Source organism: Acipenser ruthenus, chromosome 22 (genome assembly GCF_902713425.1).
Source record: "Acipenser ruthenus chromosome 22, fAciRut3.2 maternal haplotype, whole genome shotgun sequence".
NCBI classification, from domain to species: domain Eukaryota; kingdom Metazoa; phylum Chordata; class Actinopteri; order Acipenseriformes; family Acipenseridae; genus Acipenser; species Acipenser ruthenus.
Genome location: NC_081210.1, coordinates 25,102,419 through 25,127,577, shown reverse-complemented (window position 1 = coordinate 25,127,577; position 25,159 = coordinate 25,102,419). Strand labels below are relative to the sequence as shown.

Below are 25,159 nucleotides of genomic sequence, written 5' to 3'. Positions count from 1 at the left end.
ATCCTTTGCCAAACTTTTCCATTCTTTACTTTCCTTTTATCTCAGTCCTCCAATAGCAGACAGGTCCAAGGTCCACTTCTATACTTTTTTAGCACTGGCCAGTAAAAACATATCTGTGCCTCTGATAAAATACCTGTTTAAAATACTTTACTTGACCCAAGCATGTTCAAACCCCCATCCGAACCCTTAATTACCACTTCAGTCAGATTTCTGCAATTATCAAGAAACGTGATATAATGTTAGTAACATGATCCTTGGGCCATAACAGCTTGATGTTTTACATATTATTACAAGATCTTTTCAACACGCCAGAATTCCCAGGGCTGAAAGTCTCTGGTGTGACTTCTAAAAAACAAAAACAAAAACGGAATGACGAAAAAAATTCTCTCAAGTTTAAATTCTCTCAAGTTTAAAACATTCCTGACAGGTTGCTTAAATTAATTATATACTGTTTCATACCTCCTCTATGTGAAGTAGCATAGCCTACTGATCCATTAACAATAAATGTTAAATCCAGTTGTACTGAAACTTTTAAATACATACATACATACAGTACATACATACATGCATGAATGCATACAGTTTTCACAGAGAGGTAGGAAAGCTCCCAGCAGTAGATACCAGTAGTTCAAAATCAATTAACGGTTTATTCATAAAGCTTTACTGAGCTGGTATATTCATGGGACCTACTTCTGTAACCAGATATCCATACAGTTCTATATTATGTTCAGGTGGTTTCTGTATGAATTCACATCAATGCATGCGAAAGTACACATGTTTTGGGTTTTTGAAGAATATGTTTGATGCAAGCAAAAATACCACTACATTTTTATATGTGAATGCAATATAAATATAAATCTCTGACCTATAATACATTTGATTTGACCAAATCAACAAATCTCTTAACTGGCACAGGTTTTAGCTTTATCAGCGATTTTACATCTAAAGCAAGTTAGCAGTTATTGAGGCAGTCGAATATGGTCATAAATAATCAGGGATACACATTATTTTATCCGGTTCCCTTATAGTATGTCCCCACAAGCACAGGCTCTGTATAGTTAAGTAAAGCAAGCATAACCCAGTGCCTGCTTCCCCAAGTTCATTAGCCAGCGTTATCAATAATTTAGGGTAATTTTGCTGTAGATTCTGAGTGCCAGGGACGTCCTACATTCACAGTTAGCTCTCTCTCAATACTAACAGTCCGGTGAACTTGATAAGTGTCCCATCATCCCGTTAATCAAATTACTTATGAACCAAAATTGACAGTTTTCATTAATTATAAAGGATTATTCTAATTGCAATTCAAATTTATTCATTTAGAACAGACGGCATTCAGTAATATTTCAAGGAATTTGCATATTAAATGGAGAGGGTCGTCCATTAAGTATGGTAATGTATGCATGTTTCCTTATTTTTAACTTCTGGGCCATATGCACGGCTGCTACTTCAGCAGGTGAAGAATCTAGAATGTGTTTAATTTGTTTGACAAACATGGAGGGGGCCACAACATGTCCTTTGGCACAGACCGCCTGCATTCTTTATCGTTTGCTTCTTTCGAAAAAAGAGCCCTGGCACGTTTTTGGAACAAAAATAGTAAAACAGCAGAGTGTTTTGGTGGCCTAGGCAGCTGTTTCCCCTACTCAAATTAGGACAGGTATGCTGCTTCAAAGCAGACAGTGGTATTGTATTTATTTCTGTTGTTTTTTTTTTGTTTTGTTTTTTAAAGACGTGATCAAATCATTGTGTGACAGAATTTGAAAATAGGCTGTTTGAAATCCTGTAATTGCAGGCTTGCTAACTGATTTCTCAAGGTCGGGTTTGATGGATAATGGGACACTACTACAATACAAGCAATCTACCACTGTCACAGCACCCCCTGCAGGCCCAGCATTATAATTTTCAAAAAAAACTGTCATACTCTCTCTGTATTGGCGGCTGTAAAGTCAATGCCATTTTGAGAGTAGTTTTTTTGGTGAAATGTGTATTATTAAGTACGCTGCTTGAACTGACAGCGAGGGTTCATTTCACAAGGGATATGTTTTCAAAGCTCTTGTATTAAATTAGGTTCTTTTCAGACATAATTTCAAGCTACTTCCCATCTTAAATGATGTCTGTATTGTGGTACAGTACAAGACCACTACACAAAGAAAGGGAGGTGGATTAATGCAGAGCTCGAATCAGTTTGAGCCCAGACTGATCACTGGTCACTTACAGCATGTTTGCAAAGCTCTGATGGCTCTTATAAAAAACTCAACCTGACTACCACAGATTATCACCAAATCTAGAACCCCCCAGATTTTACAGGTGGTTCTACCAACCCTTCAGATGCTTCTGGAGGCCACACTATGCATCACACACCCCTCTAACCCCCCCCCCCCCCCCATCCAAGTGTTTTTTGGAGGTCCCTGCACATAACTACCCTGCTGCAGCTGTTCCTTCGCATAATTAGGGATGTTGAAGATCAGGCTTTTTAATGATGTCTAAATGCAGCCCGAGCGCAGGCTTTGAGTAATGATGGCGTCTCCCATATGCACACTTGGCGCGTTGGACGACGACAGGTTCATTTTTCACGGGAAGGGGAAAGGTTCACACCGCCCAAGGGGGGTAGCCCGGCGACGGTACAAGCCTGACGATTAGCCCCCGTGCTGATTCTAGTGACACTCGGAAGAACTCCAGCTGGGCAGAGCTGGTGACTGTCTCAGCTCCTCCCGATGAAATTAATGAACTCCAGTTGAGAAGGAGAAAGGCTTCAATCAGCTGCTACTGCCAGCCTTGTCTATCTACAGTACATTTATTTAATGGACCCCACCACCCCAATCTTTTTATTATTAAGACCGTAACGTGGATATCTCCTTTAATGTTTTTGCCTGCTGTAGATGTATAATGAAGCATGGCAATTCCGCACAGGTGCTTCATCTCCTTACAGTATTTGTCTCTTGCTGTGATGAGAGTGTAAGTAGTGACGTTATTGCTCGTTAAACAGAGCGTGGCTCTACGTGTTGGAGTTGATTAAGCGTTGTGCACGATCGCTGCTCCAGTTCAGATGATTCTTTCTCTGGAAAGCTGAGCTGCCCAACCTCAGAATGAAGCTGAATTAGCAAAATTAGGAAGCTCATTTGAATTTTAAATGATCCCCATACTTGAGATTTAAATGGATTATATGGACACCTAATTTGTTAGCCCAGCCGTACTCCCCTGTTGTCAAAGATACAGCCTGGCATAGCGCTGTGGTGCAAACTTGAAGGCCCATAGAGCCTCTCCACTAAAACATTGCCCTCTTATGCGTATAAAGGAGGCCACAAGCTAAGCAGGCCACAACCAGCTAGCACCATTTGTTCTACGAAATATTTAAAGAAGGAAGAAATTTAAAGGACATGGCTAAGATTAGGCAGAGAGCATACATCAATAAATATTTTAGTGAGACGAGACGCTGTGACTAAATAAAATATATACCACCTTAAACAGACGTTAACCAAGGTTGAGGGAGCTTTTACTCAGCTATAGCCTTCAGCAGTAGGTGTGTTTTTTTCTCTTTTTAATTTTTACATTCTTTAGAATTATGACATTAATAGGGAATATGAACTGTTTTCATAGTCTTTTCTATTGATGTGTTACTTCAGGATTTAGGAAGAACACACAACCTTCGTCTTTAAACATGAATCCCACAGTTTACTGGTTCTTGCTTGCAAAATAATAATAATAATAATAATAATAATAATAATAATAATAATAATAATTTATTGTGATAGCTATTCTATTTTTAATCTTTTTAGGTCCTATAGAATGTTAAATAAAATGAAACTGAGGTAGCATAGCTGTTAAAAAAAAGAGGCTTCTCTTTAAAGCTTTGCAATGCTATATCTCACTGGCTTTTTATTTATTTCAGATATGGAGTATCTTATTTATGACATGGAGTATCTTTTTCTCCTATTGTTGCTCAGTTTTCAGACACTGTGAGGTTTCAGGCAGTCTCCCCCCCCCCCAGTCCCAGCACTGTAATATTAATGGCTTTCCCTGCTGGCGCCCTACCCCTGGGGGTCAACGCTAGCGTTTCTTGGCACAAGACATCGGACCATAAATCTCCTTAAATAATATGGCAGGCAAGGGAAGGGTCACCACGGAAACAAGCCAGTCAGTCTGAACAGAAGTGGCAGTGATGCATAGCTGAGACTTGAGAGCAGGTAGGGCCCAGCTCAAGATCAGAGAGTGAGATCTCAGGAAATCGTTTTCAAAAAAGGCTATAGCAGTTCAATTATATTGTTTTATTGAACAAAAGAGAAAAGGATAAAACACAGGTTTCATTTTAAAGTTAAAAGAATATTGTTTTTCTAAATCAAATACCCTTCCATTAAAAAGGAGAATATTGAAATGCTGTTTGATGCTAAGTGACCCTATGCTTCTCCATAAGGGCAGCAGTGTGGCGTAGTGGTTAGGGCTCTGGACTCTTGACCGGAGGGTTGTGGGTTCAATCCCTGGTAGGGGACACTGCTGCTGTACCCTTGAGCAAGGTACTTTACCTAAATTGCGCCAGTAAAAACCCAACTGTATAAATGGGTAATTGTATGTAAAAATAATGTGATATCTTGTAACAATTGTAAGTCGCCCTGGATAAGGGTGTCTGCTAAGAAATAAATAATAATAATTAAATTAGATTAACTGAGTACTCTGTTATACAACTTGATCTACAGTTCCTAAAAGATATATATATAATTGGATCACAATCCCCAAACTGAAACTGACAACAACTACTGTCAAACCCTTGGTCCTTCATATTAACAGTACTTATTTATGCTATTTACATTACTCATTCTCGTTATTTCTATTATTCATTCTATTTTTTCAAAATTAAAATTTAAACTATATTGATAAAGTGTTAGAGTACCCGTCTACGTACTGTTGCACTAATGTGTTCTGATTCTGTTCACTAAAGGGTCTAATTCTGAAAACTTCATGAGAATTAAATACGATTGTATATTTATGATGTTAATGCTGTAGCTTCTTTAACAACAATTCCTTTCATAAATATTAAACTGTATTTTCTTCATAAAAAAAAATAATAATAATCAGCCCTCTGTCTCCCTGCCCTATAAAGCAACATTTGCTGTCTTTTCCAGTAGAATTAAAGCCAGCCAACCTATACCAGAAGCTGTTTTCTTTTATACCTGATTTTCCTTGTTATATGGTAGAGAAAACTCCAGCATGTGTAATTGATGCCTGCTAGCGGCCCCCTCAAAGATTTCCTTTAAAGCTAGTGCCCCTCGTATAGTGGTAACAAGTAAGAAAAATGGTTTTATATTAGTTTAATAAAGCAGCAGACAAATGTTGCCCCGTGCGAGAGGACTGAATTACACACTTCATGAACCAAATTAGTATCACAACGCATTGCTTTTGTTCCAAAGATGATATGTATTCACAGGCCCATTTTTCAGCAAGATAAATATGACACGAGCCGAGACTTCCCCCGAAGTAAATATTGTAAATAATAAAAGACTCTGTCAGGGGAAGGTGAGGAATGACTTAATTCTTAGCCATTTATATACCATGTCAAATAAAATAAAAAAAAGGAACTATGGACCAAATTGTATAACAAAGTGCTCAGTTAATCTTCTTTATTTAATAGAGCAGCAGAGGGCCACTTAGTGTCAAATAGCATTTCAATATTCTGCTCTTTAATTGAAGGGTATTTGATACTGAAAATAATGTACTTCTAACCTTAACCCTTTGTTCTCAAGTTTACAAATATGAAAGAGCTAAGCTGCTTATGCTGCATTACTGCACTGAAATACGGTGCAGCGTTATCAACACTAATTTAACAAGAGACTATTGTATACGAAACGAATACTATAGGATACCGCAGCACTTTACAATGTGTCATTAATTCATCACTAATTAGGAATGAAGTACAGCAATCCGTTATTTCTTGTTCATAGCACATATGAATCCATAAGATATATAAAGTGTGACCGCTCTGCCAAAAATCCTATAGACTAATAGTGATTTAGTCCAGAGGGTTTTAATAATGTGGTCTGGCTGTGGAGTATCTTGGAGGATTGTGGCCACTGGGGTGAATCTGCCTTCTCTCTCTCTCTCTCTCTCTCTCTCTCTCTCTCTCTCTCTCTCTCTCTCTCTCTCTCTCTCATCTTTGGCAGCTGCAGTGGAATCATAGCAGATGGAACTCATCACTAACAGATTTTTTAAAGCTCTGTGTTTAAAGTTTCTTAATGCAGTCACACACAGGTGCTTGTTGAGAACTTTTGTCATACTGCTCCCCTCTGTCAGTCCTCAAAAACAAGAAATGAGATCTCAGCAGTCAATCCTGCTGCTAAATCTCCTTAAGAAATACCTTTTTCTGTTTTTTTGGAGGGGCGGGGAGGTTAGTGGTACCATACAGTATGGTCTGCTGGTAAACGATATTACTGAATTACATTTTCACATGTGCAATTGAGCACACGTAAAATCAGTTTACATTCCACTGCAGGTATGAAATAACAACCAAAATACATAGTAAGATAATTAAGACCAGATGATCTTTGCTCCAGCTGGTTTCTATTTGGTCTTTTTCTAACCGATAAAACTGTCATTTCCACGGAGAGTACCTGGCCTTGTCTTCCTCTATCATAATTTGGTCCCTTAAGGCTTGGTGAGCCTCAGCCTCTTTAGGCCGCCCGGGCCTTCTCTGTCCAAGTGAGCAATCCAGAGACAGATTGTCGGATTTATACAGAAGCCCTATTTTAAAGCAGCTCTCATGTACAGTTTTTTGTATGCTCTTTTTTTAATCTCATTAGATTTTTTTTTTTAATTTACCGCCAGTTGTGTTTGTACATTATCTTTTTTTTTTCTTGTAAGAACTTTATTACTACAGCCTCCTGACAAGAGATTAAGGCAGCAGTTTTAGCTGCAAATCCAAAAGCACATTTCCAAGGAATGAAGAGGGATTTCCCTGGCGTTTTGGGTTTCAGAAGTGCCGTGGGCTAAATGACTTACAAGAGTCTTTAGATTGCTCTTTCTTTAAACCCAGGGACACGTCTTACTATCAAGGCAAGAGTGCTGTATTAGGATGCCTTACGAAAAGAAAACATGTCTCCTAATTGAAAGGGTCCCTGGCGGAGAGTGCCACTCATTACTGTGCCAGTAGTCTGTAATAAGGATTATACTGACTCACTGAAACTAGTTTGTTTCCTAATCTCTGCCTTCTTAGTGTGTGTCAGCTATCTATTCTTTAGAGTAAAATAAAATGAAGCAAATACTTTTGACTGGATTGGAGTATCAGCGATTCAGTGATTGAATTGATTTATTTCACGTTAATTCTGTTTGATTCCAGTGAGCCAATATATTGCCCACCCCCCACAGTTTTGTTTTCGGTTTACCGGTATTTGCCAGACTACATGTAACAGAAAAAAAAAAAAAGATACAAGCGCTTTAAAAATTTCAATTCAAATCAGTTTAAAAACAGGTAATTAGATCTGGCATAAATTAAATGATGACTGCTTCACCAGAAGATAATCTGTCAGAGTCCGTCTCAGGATCCTATAAATAATCAGCCCTTTTCTATTCTTTTATCTGCTAATATTTTGCTGCTAATTAAGCGTCTATGGTTGGAGGTACAGGATAGAAACTGAAAATAGGCCAGATGAATAAAATACTGAATAAAATACGTGCTAGTACTGCTTCACACTCTGATGGTTATCTGTCAGCTGTCAAAGTAATTATAGCACCTCCTAGTGTTAAATGTTTAAAACTGCACATGAATATTTTAAGCGGCAGGGCTCTGTCACAGCTTTACAAAGTGACTGGTCCTGGTGCCCTAAAACGGCTTCAGATTATTTTAGATTCTATTGCTGAAGGTTGTACTATGTTTCCATTTCAGCGGATGGTGAATTATAATTCTTTTCATTTTACGTTGTGAGAAAATATAATCAGCCCAGATTAGACGGCAGTAATGAGGGGAAAGGGATAAGAATAAGGGCACAAACACACATATGTTCCCTGTCAACCTGTCAGATCCAGAGAATGTATAAAGAGGTTTATTTACTGAACACTTCAAGCGACCTACACTATATTTAACCAACACTCTCAGATTAGTATTGGTCTCTAACCAGTACAGATGAAGCCCCCTGTCAAGTTCTGTATTATTTAAACCCCCTCACTCAATCTCAAGGATAACGTTAATTAGGTCAGAGAAAAAGGGAGCACTACCTCTTGAAAGGTCTCTTGTCTTTTTTTATCTTTATGACTTGAAGAGACAGAAAGTAACTAGAAGCAGTACCTGTCAATACGTGTTGCCGCACACGGCACTCTCCTTCACAGTGAAATAAATAATTAGTGAGGCTTCTGATGACAAAAGGATGTAGCTCTCACTCAGCTATCACCTGCAGTCACGATGGTTGTTTCAGTTCCATTTAAAAGGGCTGGGGGGTGTGAATAACGCTGCACCCCCCACCCCCCACAGACACACACACTATTCACCCCCCCCACCTCTCTTCTTATATCGTTGCCCCTGGATACACCACTCCAGTAGTGGACTTAATCAATTGACATCTACAAATTGTATTTGAATGGGGAACTCATTCAGAAAGTTCAGTGCTTGACTTAATTCCTTTGACGCAACGAGTCACTTAGAGTGATAGGATATTCTTTTGTTTAAAATTAGTTTTCTAATGTAATACTGTAATCCCAGCTTCAGTGAGAGTTAAAACATGCATGCTGCGACCACGCTGCATCAATTCTCATGCGGGATTGATTCTGTTTGGGGAAAAAAGTGTAAATAAACAACATTTAAATAATTAGATCCGTGCCCTCATAATAATGAGCACTCCTTAGTACTCTACCCTAAATATGTTTCACTTATGTTTTACTTGGATATTTCTGACCTCATCCCTGCAATAACTAAAACCCTACCTATAGCAGCGTGAATCAATTCGAGTTTAGTATTCAGTAACACTGTAATGTGTTAGTGTTCATGTCTTAACATTATTAAACCACCTTGTGTCCAGTTGTAATACAAAAACCACACAGCAAGCTGAAGTCCAAGGCAAATAATTATCAATTAGCGAATGAAACAGATCTGTGTTTCTGCTTGTGAGATTGTGGAATCTGCCTAATAAGCCACACCACCTAGGAGCAACTAGTATTCAGAGCAGCTGGGGGGGGGGGGCATTCCTTTACAACCTCTACCCCCCCTAAAAAAAAGGAAATGCTCTCTGTTTTATACTGTAAACCTTTACTGTCGGAGCAGTTAATCAGCCAAGCGCTCCAAATGATATTAGAATGAAGCCACAGAGTCGTTCCGTGATGCGTACACACAACAACATTCTGTGCTGAACGATTTCTCTCGCTGCAAGCCAAAAAAAAAAAGACCTTCCAGCCAAAAAAATCAATCTCTCCTTCATGCATTATTGAGATGTTTGCCTTCAGCTTCTAAAATATACAGGAGAGTTGCCGTAGTTGTAGCAGCAGCAATAGCAGTAGCTCGCTTACCCCCATCTTACTTGTTTCTTTGAAAATAATCGTCCGTTTCATTCTTATTATTTTACACAGGTGCTACAAGGTTATGTTTGTCTGCCAACAAAAAGACAGCAAAAAAAACCAGCACATTTGCATAGACTGGATAAACTGTTTTTCACATACGGGAAGCATAGGTCTGATAGGTTGGGGTTAAGACTTGGAAAAGGTTAATCCTGTGTCATCGGAAGCTAGGGAAGACAAGTCGTTCCTATGGTAAGGTGATGGAGCACCAATGTAAGACTTGGGCTGCAGTTTAGAATCAGTTGCACTGTAGGCATTCAGCACTGCTCAGGGAATGCATTTGTTATGTTTTGTGTTGCTGTATAAATACTGTATGTTTCAGAGTCCTTTGACCTATGAAAGATATAATATTCTCATTTAGCGACTCGATACAGTTTGACATCAAAAAGGATGCTTTTGTTTTGGGGTTTAACATAGACACGTGAAAACAAGTCAGGATTAAGTTCAGCTGCATGCAGGCATCAGGTGCTAATCACAGCACCCTGTCCCTTAAAGAAACACCCCAATGAAGGGCCATTCAATTATCATCTCACTAGAGAAACCCTGAGTTTAATCGTAGTAAGCCAGCAGCACGTTGCAATCTCACAATAATTAGAAAATAATACAGTTAGGTTTTAATAATAATAGATTATTCTGCAGACAGCTACAATGTATCCCCGATTGCATGGTTTAAACAACCGGAATGCACAGTACAATACAATTGGGTAGACACAAGCCATGCAAGTCAGTTCTGTGGATTTTTCAAACTGACACTAATCCCGTAGTATGAAATGCTAAGTGCAATAATACAGTACCGACTACCAGCATGTAGATCAGCTCTGGCTAAGACTTTTAAAATGTGAGCCATGATCCCATAGCTTGGGGCACAGACACAAAGCTTGACAAATAGGCCACTTTACGATTGCCTGTATTTTAAGTCATACAGTAGAACGGTGGCAGTCAGTGATGCTTTTCTTTTTTCCTTCTCATTCATTCAGAGAGAGAGAGAGAGAGAGAGAGAGAGAGAGAGGCTGGGTTGATTGGCAGGCCATTCTGCCCAAACGTGGCACCCCGTCTCCCTCCCTCCTTTGTAGCTATCAATTACAATTTTGAATATGAAGTGTTTCTTATGTAAAATAATGCTGCCCTCTGCCTCTGCATATCTCCAGGGCTTGAAAGCATCCTGTAAGACTCGCTATCTGATGCGGTTCTCTTGAGCTTTCTCTCCGTCTCTCTTTCTTTGTGTGGCAGCGCAGGGCTCATGCATGCATGCATTCCTGCTCAATCAATAAAGCTGTTAGGCCGGTGACATCAGCGCCTGATTGAGTGATAGCGAATACAAAAGGGGGGGAATAGACAGCTGGACAGTACTTCATTCCAGAAAGCAACACATTAAGGAAGGGCGCGTGTTTTATTTTCCTAGTCACTTTCAGGGAACAGATGTTTATTAAAAGGCATAAACAGACATCTTGGTTTGTAACTTACCTCAGGTTTGCATTTCCCTATCCAATCCTCATTATTAAAATCCAGGCCAAATCATTTTAGTTCGTTTTTTACAGCCTGTTGTCTTTTGTCTCTCTTAAGTTATTTGGGTCTCAACTACTATGGTGTTCATTTAAAAATCTAGACTGTGTTAGCCCTTGGACCAAGAATGAGCCTGGATATAATACTGTCCCTAGTGTGAACTAAAATTAGGCCTGCGTTCTGTTTACAAGTGCAGATCTCTTTAAAAAGCATGCGTTGGTTACATTTATACTGCTTTCTGTGTTTATGAGATGAGAACACTTGCTAAATTTGGATTGTAAAGAAATTTTTTTTAAGAAGAAAATGTGAAATGTGGCTGGTAGGTTGGTTGCAGCATGGATAAACAAGCATACATCTATATTCTACTTCATAATATAACAGTGATTGCAGAGTGTTGTTTGCTGCTTTTACGATCAGGGGTGTGAACATGTGGACTCACTAAGAAAAAATGAAAATTAATAATAATAATAATAATAATAATAATAATAATAATAATAATAATAATAATAACCTTTGTTACAGCTGACACAGAAGCAGCAGTTTTTGCAAAAACAAGGCTTTTTTTTTGTTTTAAAGATGTTTGAAAAGAAAGTCAAGCAAGAGACTGATATTGCCTCATAAAGATTTTTAGATATCTGTATTGTAAGCAATTTTCAAACTGTCAGCAAAATCTGACCAGTGTTGTAAAGGATGCCTTGGAGAGTGTGAGAGAGTGGGCATTCGTTCTTACAGATAAATAAGCTGTCATTTATCGACCAGGAAAAACAGCCTCTGCTGTTGTTTTTGGCTGTGCTGCAATCAAAAAGTATGAGAGAGATTTTGGCAGCTTCAAAGACAGGTCTGTGTGTTAATGCTTGGTGGTTAGCTCTTTACAGATGCAGTGCTCCTCGGTTACTTTTCGGTTCCACGGGAGCCTCCATCAGTCTCCCAACTTTACAACAGCCTGAGGGATTAACACTGTCATGTTTAAGGGTTACGTTAGACATCTAGAAAGCTCATAAACACTCCAACAGAAGTGTCCTCCTTAACTTACTATGATGTCTACCTTCCCCTGCACGTGCAGAACATTATTTGAGATTGTTTTGTTTTGTTATTTTTAACTGGACAGCTAAAATCCCAACACCTTGTAAAAAGACTTCCAGATTACTGTTTCTTTTCAAGTTGCGTGTGTGCGTGTGTGTGTGTGCGTGTCTGTGTGTGTGTGTTTTGCTTGGGATTAGTCTGAAAGCTCCACTAGTCCTTATATGAGACCTGTACAAGCACAATAATAAATGGTTTAGTATTAATTACAGTCTTTATGAACATGGCATGGGTCTCTAGCTTTTTAATCTTGCTCCCTTTTTACTGTAGCTCTCAGTGAGCTGTCCTTTCAGTCATGTGCTGCACCCAGGACTCATGCTTAACACTGACAATATACTGCCGGTCTTCACTTGCTTTTATACTGCTGATTCAGGGATTCAGTGGATAGGTTTCTTCATCCAGTCATTGGCTTTCAGAACATTTGGAAATGCCCACTGTGTATGTGCTCCATCAACCCTGTTCTATGAAACTAAAGATGTGGTAGAACACACACGCTTTTTAGCTTTAAGGGTGAAAGTTGTATTGTGGTTAGTGGCTTAGGGAATAGAGTCAGTACCAAAAGAGGCTAGAAAGTCTTACATAGAGATCTGGGGCAGGAGGGGAATTCACTTTTAAGTTGGAAGGGGTTAATATTACAGCGTAACAAAATGAGCCGGGTAAGGTGGAGAGCAAGCGGAGGAGAAAGGGAGAGCGTGCACGTCCAGCAGCTGAGCCTGTGCATGTGTGTTCATCTCTCCGTGATTCATTCGGAGGGCTGTTTTAGTCCTCATAAAATATTCATGTTGGTTGTGCTCAGCTCCATAATTGCCATCTCAGCCCTTGAATTATTTATAGGTTGTACCGTTCACTTCGTCTCATTTACTGATAACGCGGGTAACACCATACAAGTAGATCCCAAACGCTGTAATGCCGCTATTTTGCATTAAGTAGTGGAATTCGATTACCCAAGGAGTAGAGCACCAGCAGCCCTCTCTGTCCCCCTCCATAGCCACCATCATTTTCCTATTTATAATATGCTAATTGGCAAGGTGCTGTTAGGCTCTGTAATTCCTGTAAAACCATGTTTGCCTGGAATATTTAAGGGGGTCTTTGCTCTAAACTAATAACATTGCTTTATACTCCTGTTCAATGTATTTAATGTATTTAAATCGTGCGCCTGTACATGCATAGCTAATCTTTTGCCACAATTAATTATGTGTGTCATTAAAATTGTATAGTCGCTTTTTAAAGTATAATAATTGCTTAGGCAAATAGTTATGAGATTTAACATGCTAACTGCAGATGTGTGATACACTCACTCATTCATTTGCAAGATTTTGACTTCAACAAAGTACTTTAATTCTTGTGGGAAACTGGGTGGGTGAACTAGGTGTCCCTTTAATGAAGATCTTAGTAAAAAGTAAAAGTAAAAAATGCAAAGGCCTATATATATATATATATATATATATATATATATATATATATATATATATATATATATATAAATCCTATTTGGCGCTATCCTAAGACCTCCTCGTACTTAGCCAATTAGACTGCAGTCTATCACAGGGACTGAGACAGATGTTGACCCCAGACAGAAAGGTGAAAGGCTAATGCATTAGACTATTACATTAACCCAAGTGATGCACACAGCCCAGCCCTTATGCCTCAGTCTCCTTTTACTACTTCATTATAAAATCGCCAAGCTCAGTCATTGTGATCTTTGAGTCTAATTCAATAAATATTTTAGGTAGTGAAAACGCATTTTAACTTCCACAAATTCTTTATTAAACATCTTTATTAAAGACCCCCCCCCCCCCATATACACCCACATATTAGTTTCACAGCCTGCATGCACAGAAATAAATAAATACATACAACGTTTCAAATAGCGTACTGGTTATGTCAAACAAAAACAAAAAAACAACAAGAAACAAAACTACTGTACAGTACGGCATGCATACGCGATGACAGCAAGGTAAGCACCAATCTTTCCACTAGATAAAACCATCACAGAGCCATTCACATGGGTCTTTAGTCGGATCACAGAAAAATGATCCCAGTCCCAGCAGTGGAGGCAGGCCGCTTTTCAATTTGCAGAGAAATCATCTTCCCATTGATTTGTCACACAGCAGCCAGGGCAGGCCGCAAACTGGCACATTATTTGTTAACAGCGGCGAAGCGGCACTCATAAAACGCTGACATGTTACATTAATTTACAGCTATTGAGTGACTTATTAAAAGTGACGAGGGAAACACAAGGCTCAGTGCTGGGTTCTCCAGCAGAGGAGGGTTAGCCAGAGCAAAGGGAAGGGATCCTGATTTGCAAACCCCCAGCTCCGCTCCCCATTAGTCAGTATTAGTGACGGTAATGTTATAATTGCCCGTATTAATCATTTTAAAGTTTTTATTTTTTATTTTATTTTTATTAAATGTTTGGCCAGCGCCTGATTGTGGCTGTCTCATGGTTTGTTTTCCTTGTACATATTCCTCCAGATCCTGGCAGTTGGAAGGTATTTAAATTCTTATGATTATTCGCTTGCTGTCAAACGGGCGGCAGTCATACTGCATTTTTTTTTAATGATTGATTTTCTAGGACCACCTCGTAATCTACACAGCCACCTAAAGTGACCTGCAAATTGAAGGATGGGCCCTCAGTTATGATATTAAACCCTCAAAGGCTATCGTAAAAAAAGATGCGTTAGACAAAATTGAAAAATGGGACCCCTTCTCCACATGGCATATAACAATTACAATTTTGTTTTTAATTCGAGGACCCTCGAGAAAGCATGACAGGGCTCTCTAATCAATTCTGAACGCGTCAGGTCACAGTCTACACTACAGTGACTTAGAGTGACTCCTAAAAGGGACAGTATGTACTTTAATATACATTATACCTTTAAGAGCCAATCAGTCAGCTGTACTTCACATATCAATGAGCTCTTCACAGGAATAATGAAACTTGTCTGTCGATCAGGCTGGGAACGGTGACAGAACTAGATTTTCTGATCCTTTTGTTATGGATTTATTACTCGGTGGTCCCTGACAAAAAAAAAGGCATGCAGTGTATTCTGGTGAATCGACTTCTCTTTTTTTTTCATAAGCATGTTGTTTTCTTAAGCCCCACAGAGAGCTCCAGTGTAGGATATGCATCTTTTCAAAAGTAGCTTGACATTCCAGTTCCATCAGCCCAGTGTGTGGATGAGATTTACAGTTTGGGTTATAAATCAAGTGTGGCTGGAAGAGTTTTCATTGAGGATTTAGTGAGGCTGAAAGCGAAACTGGGTGTCATCCCAGAGGTTAAACTGTGTGCTTGGAGGAATGTCTCACATTCACTGTGTTAGTGACACACTAAGACAGCTGAGATCTCCTGCTTCTCACCCACGACTGTGCAGGAGATGAGGGATTAATGCTTCAGGGAATAGAGAGGGGCAGAGTTAGCAGAGACGTACAAGTCTGCTAACAACACGTGCTTCAGCAGTTAGTGTAAAAAGTTTTTTGTTTTTTTTGGTTCGGGAGGGGGGGGGGGGGGGGGATCCTAAAATTATTGTCCCCAAAAAGGAACCATCCCATCATTATTCTTTGAAATACAGTCCCATGATCAGGGGACTCAGCAGGGTGGCACACCCCCTGGACACTCCTATAAACATTATTAAACAGCAGGTTCTAATATTCCATTTACTATAGTGCGTAAACACATTCAGATTAATACCTTAAAGCAGTAGTACTCACCTGTAGCTCTTTCAGGAACGTATTCCAACCATGTAATTTATTACTGAATTGAGCAGACCTGAGCCTTGTTCCAACCAAGCCTGGAATTGATTAATTGAACCTAGGTATTGAATTAAACAATTAAGGTCCTGGTTGGAACAAGGGCCTAGTTTGGAATGGTCTGACAGAGAGGGAAGGGAATACCACTGACTTAAAGGAAATCAAATATTGCATCAAAAAGAGCATTTGTGAAGTAGACTTGCTGGTTCTTGCAGCTACACGGTCTGTGTTTTGTGATTGGTTGCAGTCTTCTGTTGGTTACTTATACAGTTCACCAAACAGTCTGAACCAACTGAGTGGTTATTTTGTGTTGACATTTATTTTTTAACAGATGCACTGAAATGTTTGGCCTACAGATACTTGCACTGTGTTTATAATACCCAAATTGCATGAACAGGTGCTACAGTAAACCAGTTAATTACTGCCATTGAGCTTAGATAAACGCACACTTTATTTTTAGACGGTTTGTAACCTTTGTAAGGTTAGATAAACTGCTTTCGATGCAGTCAAGAAAAGTTTAATGAATACCACATTTAAATGCAACCAAACAGGCTTTAAAACGAAAAGAAAAATGTGAATTTAGTTCCATTGCCCATAAGAAACGGATGGCACTGCAACACATGTTTTCTTTCAGGGTTTTAAAATGGATACTCAATTAATTATGCTTTCTATTATTTAATGTCTTCTTTTAGCTAGTATCATAATACATATATCTGTCATCACTTGACCACAACAGTACTAACTTTAGAAATCTAAGACTGTGTCACTTGCATATGTGTTAATGACAAAGCACCGTGTGAAATGCACCAGGTCATATGACAGATGTCACAAAGTGCAGCCACTTTTCAGCTAACTCCTTATTTTATTAATGCAAACAGCTAGTTGTGCAGAAAAGCTGTAGCCTATGTCTCAGTCAAATGATGCAGACTTGTCCTGCAGTCTACTAGCTATGTACAAATACAGATGATATTTTACCACACTAATGTGACATCTGGTCCTAATGGTTCTGGGGTTAACATTATTCACCAGGTGTTTTAATTGGAACAAGATTTTATTTATTTTTTGTATTCATAATTGTAAGAATGCCATGCATTCTGCTTATAAATTATGCAGGAAAGCAGTGCAGTTTCATGTAGGCTGACTTTAAAGTCTAAAGAGGTGAAAAAGTGTTTGAAACTTGATTTTATCAAAACCCTTCTTTGTGCGTTACATTTTCATATGCATGGTCAATGCTAGGTCAAAAAGAAACAGAAATGTCTCCACAGAAAATCATTAAAATGAGGCAGGGTGACTGAATATTAGCACTTTAAGAGTGCAAATGAAGAAAAGTTCTGTTAATTAAGCGACTTTCCCCAGTTCTAATCCAATAATAGAGTTGGTGATTCTAATGAGGTCTGTCACACTGCTGGTCACACTAGTGACCTCAGCGTTTTCACTTTGTAATTGCTGTGGAGCAGCAGACAGGCAGCTGAGAGGAGCCAGGTCAGTGGCAATGGCGTACTGTCCCTTAGGTCATCAGTCGTGCTAATTAAAGCTGAAGAAAATGAATTTGCATTTCAAGGTAAAATAACTGTATGGTGTTTTTGGCACTGAAAGACTCAAATTTATATGTGTTTTACAGTAATCTATTGTATTTTTTTTTTATTTGACAAAGCAAGAAGTGCTTGTACATCTTACTTCATCATCTAACACTAATGTAGCTACATTTTAAGATGGCATTTAAAAAACCCCTTCAAAAGGTTCACGGTTTAGTATGTATTATGACAGCAATAAGCTCTGTCATGTGGAAACAAAGCTGGCACAGCTAAATCTTGATTAGGTTGGCAGGAGCTTGGAGGTGAACACCAGGTCTTTAAAATGGCAGGAGGACTTCTGAAGGGTTAAGCTTTTGCCTTTTATTCTAAAAAGCGCTCTAATTCTCAGCACCCTAAATTATAATGAGTAGATGGCACAATGGATTTGGAGCAAACGTTGCACAGTGTTACTTAAAAGGTAGCACGCTTCTGATTTGGTACCATATGCTCTTTGTGAACGCATTAGAAGCACTAAACTCTGCCCTGACGTTATCAGATTTTGATCCCTGGTTTTATTACTTATGTAAACCACAAGCACAGAATAACCATATCTGGGGCTTAATGTTATTTACTTTAGTGGCACTATAATGGACTGTAGACTGATTAATAAAACCCATAGTGGTGCCTATGTTTTCCATGTAGATTTAAAACAGATTTGGACCTTTGGGGTAGAAATTAATTCCAGTGAAACATTAGATAAGAGACAGGGCAGCATTTTTACTCAATCTACCTTTATGAAGGAAGAACCTCAAATTGGGTGTAGCTTTCACAAAGGTGCCCTTTCTGCTAACTTTCTGGGTACAGTGCAGTACAGTAGTTCTTTTTTTGGCTTGAAAACTAGAGATAATGCGACTGTACAGTTAGACCTGTCAAATAGGCTGTCTTAATTAGGCTGGCAAAAAACGATTTGGGAGCTGGATCCTGTGATCTTCTTGTCTAACTCACCAGGGTGTCTTTAAAAAGGGTTGGACACTGGTATACTGTATCTAACTCACATGTCAAAATATTCCCAGATGCTTCGTAAAATCTCTAATGTTTAATCTAGCCTGACATTTCCTTCTTACCCCATCCCCTCCCGCGTTCCTTTTTCACTGGTCTTTTCACTGCATGTATTTTTAACAGTGACATTCAAACTCCATTATGAAACTATTCCTTTAGGCTAGTGAAGCCAAAGTGACCAGGTGGCTGGCTCCCATTCTCCGTAAAAAAAAAAACAAACAACTCCCCAGGACTGTGTTTGGAAGCCTCTGGAGTAGAGCAGCCTTTGTTTTCCCCAGTGGCTCCCATGCTCCGAGAGACATTGCCTCATAAGGCCCTGTTTGAGGCTCCAGGCGCGGGTTGACAGGGCCGTCTTTGCCTCCCAACAGATGGCCCGGCTCTTTATTTCAACAAGAAGTGGGTTGCTGGGGGGAGGGCCCTGGGCTGCTGGACCTGGTGTCTGAATTCTGCCAACATTCCGCACGACAGGGCAGGTCAGGACCAGGGGGATCCAGTGTCCATGCCCTTCATACCTCGCGTGCTAACTGAAGAGCTGCTGACAAGGGCCGGACCATCAACTGATCAAGCTCCAGCTATGGGGCTCGTTTGCCGCTTGAGTGCCACTTCTGTTTGCATTCTCTCCGAGCTGCGTTTACTCTAGCTTAAGAATGGGGCTACCCCATCACCCCTAAATTTGGGAACAGGACCTTTCTGAAAAATGATATGCGGCATGTCAGTGGGTCTATCCTTCTTAACTATACTATTCAAATAGAAGGGTACTCCTTCTCGGATGGCCTAAACATTTAATCTGATACACTCAAGGGGTAGGCTATTCGGAATGGGATTCTCATTTTGCAAAACACAGGTCCATTTTAATCACTCCTGTGAGTCCATAATGGATTGTCAGGGGATATTTCATAGCTGATCCTCTCCATATGTTTTAAAAAAAATGTAGAAACCATTTTCATGATGGAGGTAATCTCACAAAGGCATATATTAAATAAAAACTATAGCAACACCATTGTTAAATTATAGCAAGGACTAGATTATCAAAAAACAATCGAAAAAGTACGAAGAAATAACTTACAATACAAGTTCTTAAATTACATATTGGAGTTATCTCTGGTTTTGAAACTGTTTTTTTTTTTTTTTTTGTTCTGCAATCTTGCTCTAAATGTTATCTAATGGTACTATAGCATTGCTGTACTCTATCAACAAGGGCAATATCATTTTTGTTCATATCATTTCCCTGGAAATCTCTGCAGGGCAGCACACAGAGTGATTTCTGATGTCCTTTTTGCAAACCCTTTATTTTTATTTGCAGCATGCTCTTTGCAGGAGAGTGTTTAATCAACTCTCAGCAGTTTCTCAAAAGTGTTATTGTTCTGATTATTATTAGTGACCTGTCCAAGGATTTGCCACCCATAGGATGTATTTCTTTTTTGCCACGAAACACGTTCACAAATACAGTCATCACATTTTTTGATGCTTAAACTAATGTATTGATTCTGGCATAAAGCTAAAGAAACAACTGAAACATATGTCATCTACTCCTCATGCTTAGTTTAAAAAGGCTGTGCCAGAATCAATAGCCTGCACAGCAAACAATGCCTGCATGCATTTGAATGAACAGTTATTTAGTATTTCCTAAGCTACACGTGATGTTGTTTCATAGAGATCGTAATTACAGTTTGGAATAAAAAGATGTTGGAGCTATTTTAATTATCCCCTTTTAGCCACCACAATTATTTAAACAATTTTTTCCATGTCATTTTTTAATTATTGTCATGCGTTTTATTTATTTATTTATTAATAATAATTTTAAAAAAAGATGAAAATGAAATAAAAAATGGATACACTGTCTAATGTGTTGAAATGGATGAAATTGACTGTTTATCCTTTCAGATTTCTGTAATCTAATGTTGTCAGTTTTATTCAATATTGGTTGGGTATAAGTGTTTCGCCTCTTAGCTATAATGACCAGCCTCTCTTGGAGGCTGTATATTTTGGCCTCTGGCAAAGCCAAAAGCTAAAAGGATCCCAAGTGATCTTAAACCAAAGTGAATCACTCATATTAGAAGTCATTTTTGCAGAGCTGAAACAAGAGTGTGCTGGTCAACTTATTGAATTGAAGGCTTTTAAAAGTGCTTTCACTGGGAACAAAGAGAGCAGCGGGGCTTGGGAGCTTTGTGTAAGCCTGTTAGTACCCAGCCTCCTGTCTGCCTGGACATTCGAGTAACACAGTCGATATATTCCTGTTTTCTCTTTTGTTTCAGGTTCTTCTTGAAGTTCTTTTTGAAATGCAACCAGAATTGCCTAAAGAATGCTGGGAATCCTCGGGACATGCGCAGGTTCCAGGTAGGTCCTGAGATTTATAAAAGAGCATATTCCTAAAACTCTGTACAGGACCAAAACACAACAACAACAACAACAACAAAATCCCTAACTCCATGATGGTCAATCCCAAGTCAACACTCAACAGAATTGAAGAATCTCAGATATCTTTTATGTCTATATTCGCTTCGGTTTGACTAGGCAATCTTGGTTTCAAGACCTTTAACTGAACAAAACAGTGTTTAGTTTGAAAAATGACGGCCTAAAAAAGATTAAAATAAAATGACAATCCCTCTGCTCCACAGAGAAGTATTCTGAAAATGGTACGTACATACACATTGTATTGTAACACATGGATTGTTGTTGTTCTTTAACAAGACTGCATACAGTACATGTACATGACAGGTAGAAACGTCCTACTCACGTCTCTGTTCCATGATTATACATTGACATGCCTAATTTATACTTCCAGGACCGGGTGCTGATTTTCATATGGTAATCTATTGCCACGTTATCTCCCTGTAGCCGTCAGTATCTGGTGCAAATGATCGGTTAGGGCACGGGAAAGGTTACCAATCAGTTGACTTCTTAAAGATGTTCTGTCAAAGAGGCTGGGCTTCACAGCGGTCGGGCTCAAAGCATGTAAACAGTCGCTGCATAATTACAAAAGGCTGTGTCAATTAGTTGCACCTTTGCATTCACAACAAGCAAATGATTTTCCCTGGAGCAGGAATTGCTCACAGGTATAAATAAATAAACTGTTGCCAGTCTGAAGCCTAGTAGGCCATGTCTGTGTATGTTTATCATGAGCTACTAGAGAACAGTTTTGCATAGAGTTATTGTTTTAACATTATCTTTCTGTTTCTATATTTATTAATGTATTCATTCATATTAAATAATGAAATTTGTTGGAAATGGAATGTTATATTTCAACACGTGTTTGTTGGCAAAGCAATATTTTTATAAATAAATCAACAACATTTTTTATTATTATTAAAAACATCTGAACTAAAATAAAAAAATACTAAAAAAAAAAAAAAATCGCAATTGTTTTCTACTAACAATGGATATGATCTGCATTGCAAATGGCATGTATGAAGGGACTTGAGTATTAAGTCACTTCCCTTCACTCTTAGTTTTATCTTAATTGGGCCACAAAGGATTCTTCTCTGTGCATCACAGGCTTGTGATCAAGTATAAAGTATCTTTTCTTTTCCCTCCCTGAACTCAATATGAAGCACCTCACCATCTAACCATGCCTGAGTTTTTTCAAGGATTCTTTTCGCATTTGTTATAAAGAAATGTACCAATGTGCATACACAGTTCTGTATCAGGCATGGAATAGGCAGCGCTATTTAAAAAGCTCTAAAAGTGCATGTATGAAAAAAAATCCTTGTATTTTGAAGCACTGCAGAGAGAAAAGAGGAAGATGAGTGATACCAATAAATAACAGGAAATGAATATTTTAGCACAGCCAAAAAGATCTGTGAGTCTTAAAGATATACAACAGTCAAGCGATTTCTTTCCCCTCATAATGTTTATTGACGTTGATTAACTACATCATCTGCAAAAGGTAACACATACTGTAACTTTATTTTCACATTTTTGGAATTCCAGGTGCAGTACTGAACAGTAATACTTGCAATAAAAAAAAAAAAAAAAAACAATTCTATAATTGTTAATAGTAGGCATAGTGCTACTTAATTTCACATTTTACATTTTTTTTTTTTTAAAGTTGAAATAAACATGCATGAGCAAAAACAAAACAATTACTTGTAATTCTGTAAACACAAAACTGCATACAGTGCAACCCATTATTCAGTACTGTAGATGAGAACTATATTTTGAAAGGCAAGTGCTTGTGAATTGGCATTACATGTATAAAGAGGTAGCATTGACCACACATACTCTACATAGATGCTCATTTCTTCATATCACTATAAACACTCATAAGATCTTGCAGTAACACAATAGACATGCACAAGCATCCGTTAGTCCTCCACCCTCTGTTGAGACCATAACTTAGGTGACATGACAACTGCCAAAGGAAAATCACAAACAACATTTCACAAACCTTGACAATGCCTTCATTCAAGCTGTCTTCAAAAAATAAGGCAGCTCCCTCTGAGACCTGAAGCAACGATTGCCAAGTCTTGTCAAGCACTTCTCCTCTTGAGAGGCTGAGACCTCTCAAAGCTTTAGAGCAATTTAAATAAGAGCCTTAGCAATCGGCTGGGGAATTCAGAAAAATAAGTCCAAAACCCCTTCTGTAATGGTGCCGGGGGCTTGCGTTATTACAAGAGCAAATCTATTAGCGCCTCGCCATTGTCTTTGGCTCCTCAAGTGAGGCGATTTTTAATTAAATTAATCTGCATGTCAATCTATTGGTGATCAATCACAAGGGCCAGGGCCTTTCTGCACAGCGGCGCTCACGTAGCTGACAGGCCCTGATAATGACAGAGGGAATAAACGAACAGAGTTAATTAGTCGACATAATAGGTGGATTAAAAAGGAGTTGGTGGATTGCAGCTCAGACTGTCAGCGCGTGAGGAGGGAGCTACAACAGCAATTAACAACGTTTGTGATATTTGTTTATCAGAGGTCGTGTGAAAGAACATCACTTTATGGATAACAATTTATTTATCCTCTTGCCTCTTGGGGTGGGGGGGGGGGGATGGTGGTTGGAGCAGGTCTCTGCTTGGAACACTTCCAAAGCTGTCAATCCCAAATTGGGAATGGGAAGATGGAAAACAGTTAGCTTGCAAATGTTGACAAAGATAGTAAACTCAAGTGTTTAATTAGTTGTGGTGGTAATTGACTAAGACCTTTCTCATTTTTTCCAAGCAATCAGAAACTTTTTAAGCTATAGATATAATTGCACCATTATGATTATATTTCATTACTGTGCTATGTAGTACCCCAATGGGATTACAGCAACATGCCTATATTTGCCATCAATGGTCCCCATGATATAAATATTTATTTTCTCAGTTTATTCAAATGAATGTGTTTGCAGTTATTGTTTTTATCTTTTCCAACAAATAGTTTTTTGTCCAGTTAATTTGGTCGCTCTGTACTTGCAACCACATAGTGCCATCGTGTATTAAACTCAACTTGCTCACTATTTATCATTTTTAGTTTTTGCTGGAAGGCATCAGGGTACCCCTTTGAATGAGTCCCACTCTACACAGTATTAAATTGTGCTTTTCTATCTCTTTGCAGGTTGTTGTTTCCACAACAGTAAATGTGGACGGCCATGTCCTTGCGGTCTCAGACAACATGTTTGTGCACAACAACTCAAAGCACGGGCGGAGGGCTCGGAGGCTCGATCCCTCTGAAGGTACGCCCTCTTATCTGGAACATGGTAGGCAGATCTTTTTCATTGGATTGCCTTGTCGGGTGATTGTGAGTTGAGACCTTGTTTCGTGTGTTACCAGGAGTGAGTGAGGGAATGTATCACTGAAGACGGAAGTCGTCTGTCCTGTACAGACCTCTTAACCCCTTACATAACCTCCAACCGTTTTTAACGTAGCTGCTTATCCTGAAGCAAGCAATCAATCACCATGTTTTTGTACCGATTAATAACAGCATCAGTGGCAGTGAATGGTGACACACTCAAGAGGTATTGATGAATCCAGGGGTTCAAAGGTTAAGACTTTACTTTGTAGGGAGTGATATACACCTTAATGTAAGGTATATATCCAGGGCTTATTTTACAAAACTGACCTAAAAAAGAAACACAACCATCCTAAATAATTTAAGAAAACTAAAATGCCATGAACTTGAACCCAGTGAAGAGACTGCTGTTCATCTCTTTTGCCTGCTTACTGTACCTGTTGGCTTACCAGTCACAATTTTGCCTTCAGGAACAGAGAAGAGAGCAATGTTTGTGACATGCAAAAAAGAAGATTGCTGCAGATAATGCCGTTTTAAATGGCTGGATAGGTTCTGAAAACACTAGCAGGAGTCAAACGCCACTTCAATTATGTCTACTTGTTCCCTGTGGCAAAACACTCTGCTCTGAGAAAAACGATAGTGCAAAGACCCTGTCAGTTTGCATGCTCTAACACTTTATTATCTAATGATTTAATATGCAGCCAGGCAAAGCAAGGCACATCGATCTGACAGGCTGCCTAGGAGAAATGACTAAATCACTTTGTGTAGCGTTACAGCTAGCTAGCAGTACAGCTACACCAATTGCATGGCGATACTGCCCTTATGCAGATTGCAGGCTCACCAGCGAAGGTGCTTGTCAGGCAGTAGACTGGAGATGGTGGAAGGTTAATGTTGGAAAAGAAATGGGAAAGGGCCCTGATAAACAGACAGGGAATATGCTGAGACTTATCCCACATCCTGCAACCATCTGTTCAGCGATGCAAGACATGCTTATGACAACTGCTCCTCAGTATCTACTC

General features: G+C 39.0%; 1 protein-coding gene across 4 annotated transcripts in view; it reads left to right on the top strand.

Annotated features, from left to right (window-relative positions):
* LOC117431674 (transcription factor COE1) overlaps nucleotides 1-25,159 on the top strand; it is a 139,707-nt gene that overhangs the window by 68,181 nt on the left and 46,367 nt on the right. For 2 of the 4 annotated variants that reach the window (XM_058996224.1, XM_058996222.1), the window contains exons 7-8: nucleotides 20,687-20,768; nucleotides 23,967-24,084. In XM_058996224.1, the coding sequence (XP_058852207.1) occupies nucleotides 20,687-20,768; nucleotides 23,967-24,084 (200 nt within the window). Of the gene's footprint in view, nucleotides 1-20,686; nucleotides 20,769-23,966; nucleotides 24,109-25,159 lie in introns of all 4 variants that reach the window. The other 2 variants (XM_058996223.1, XM_058996221.1) reach the window with 1 other exon arrangement.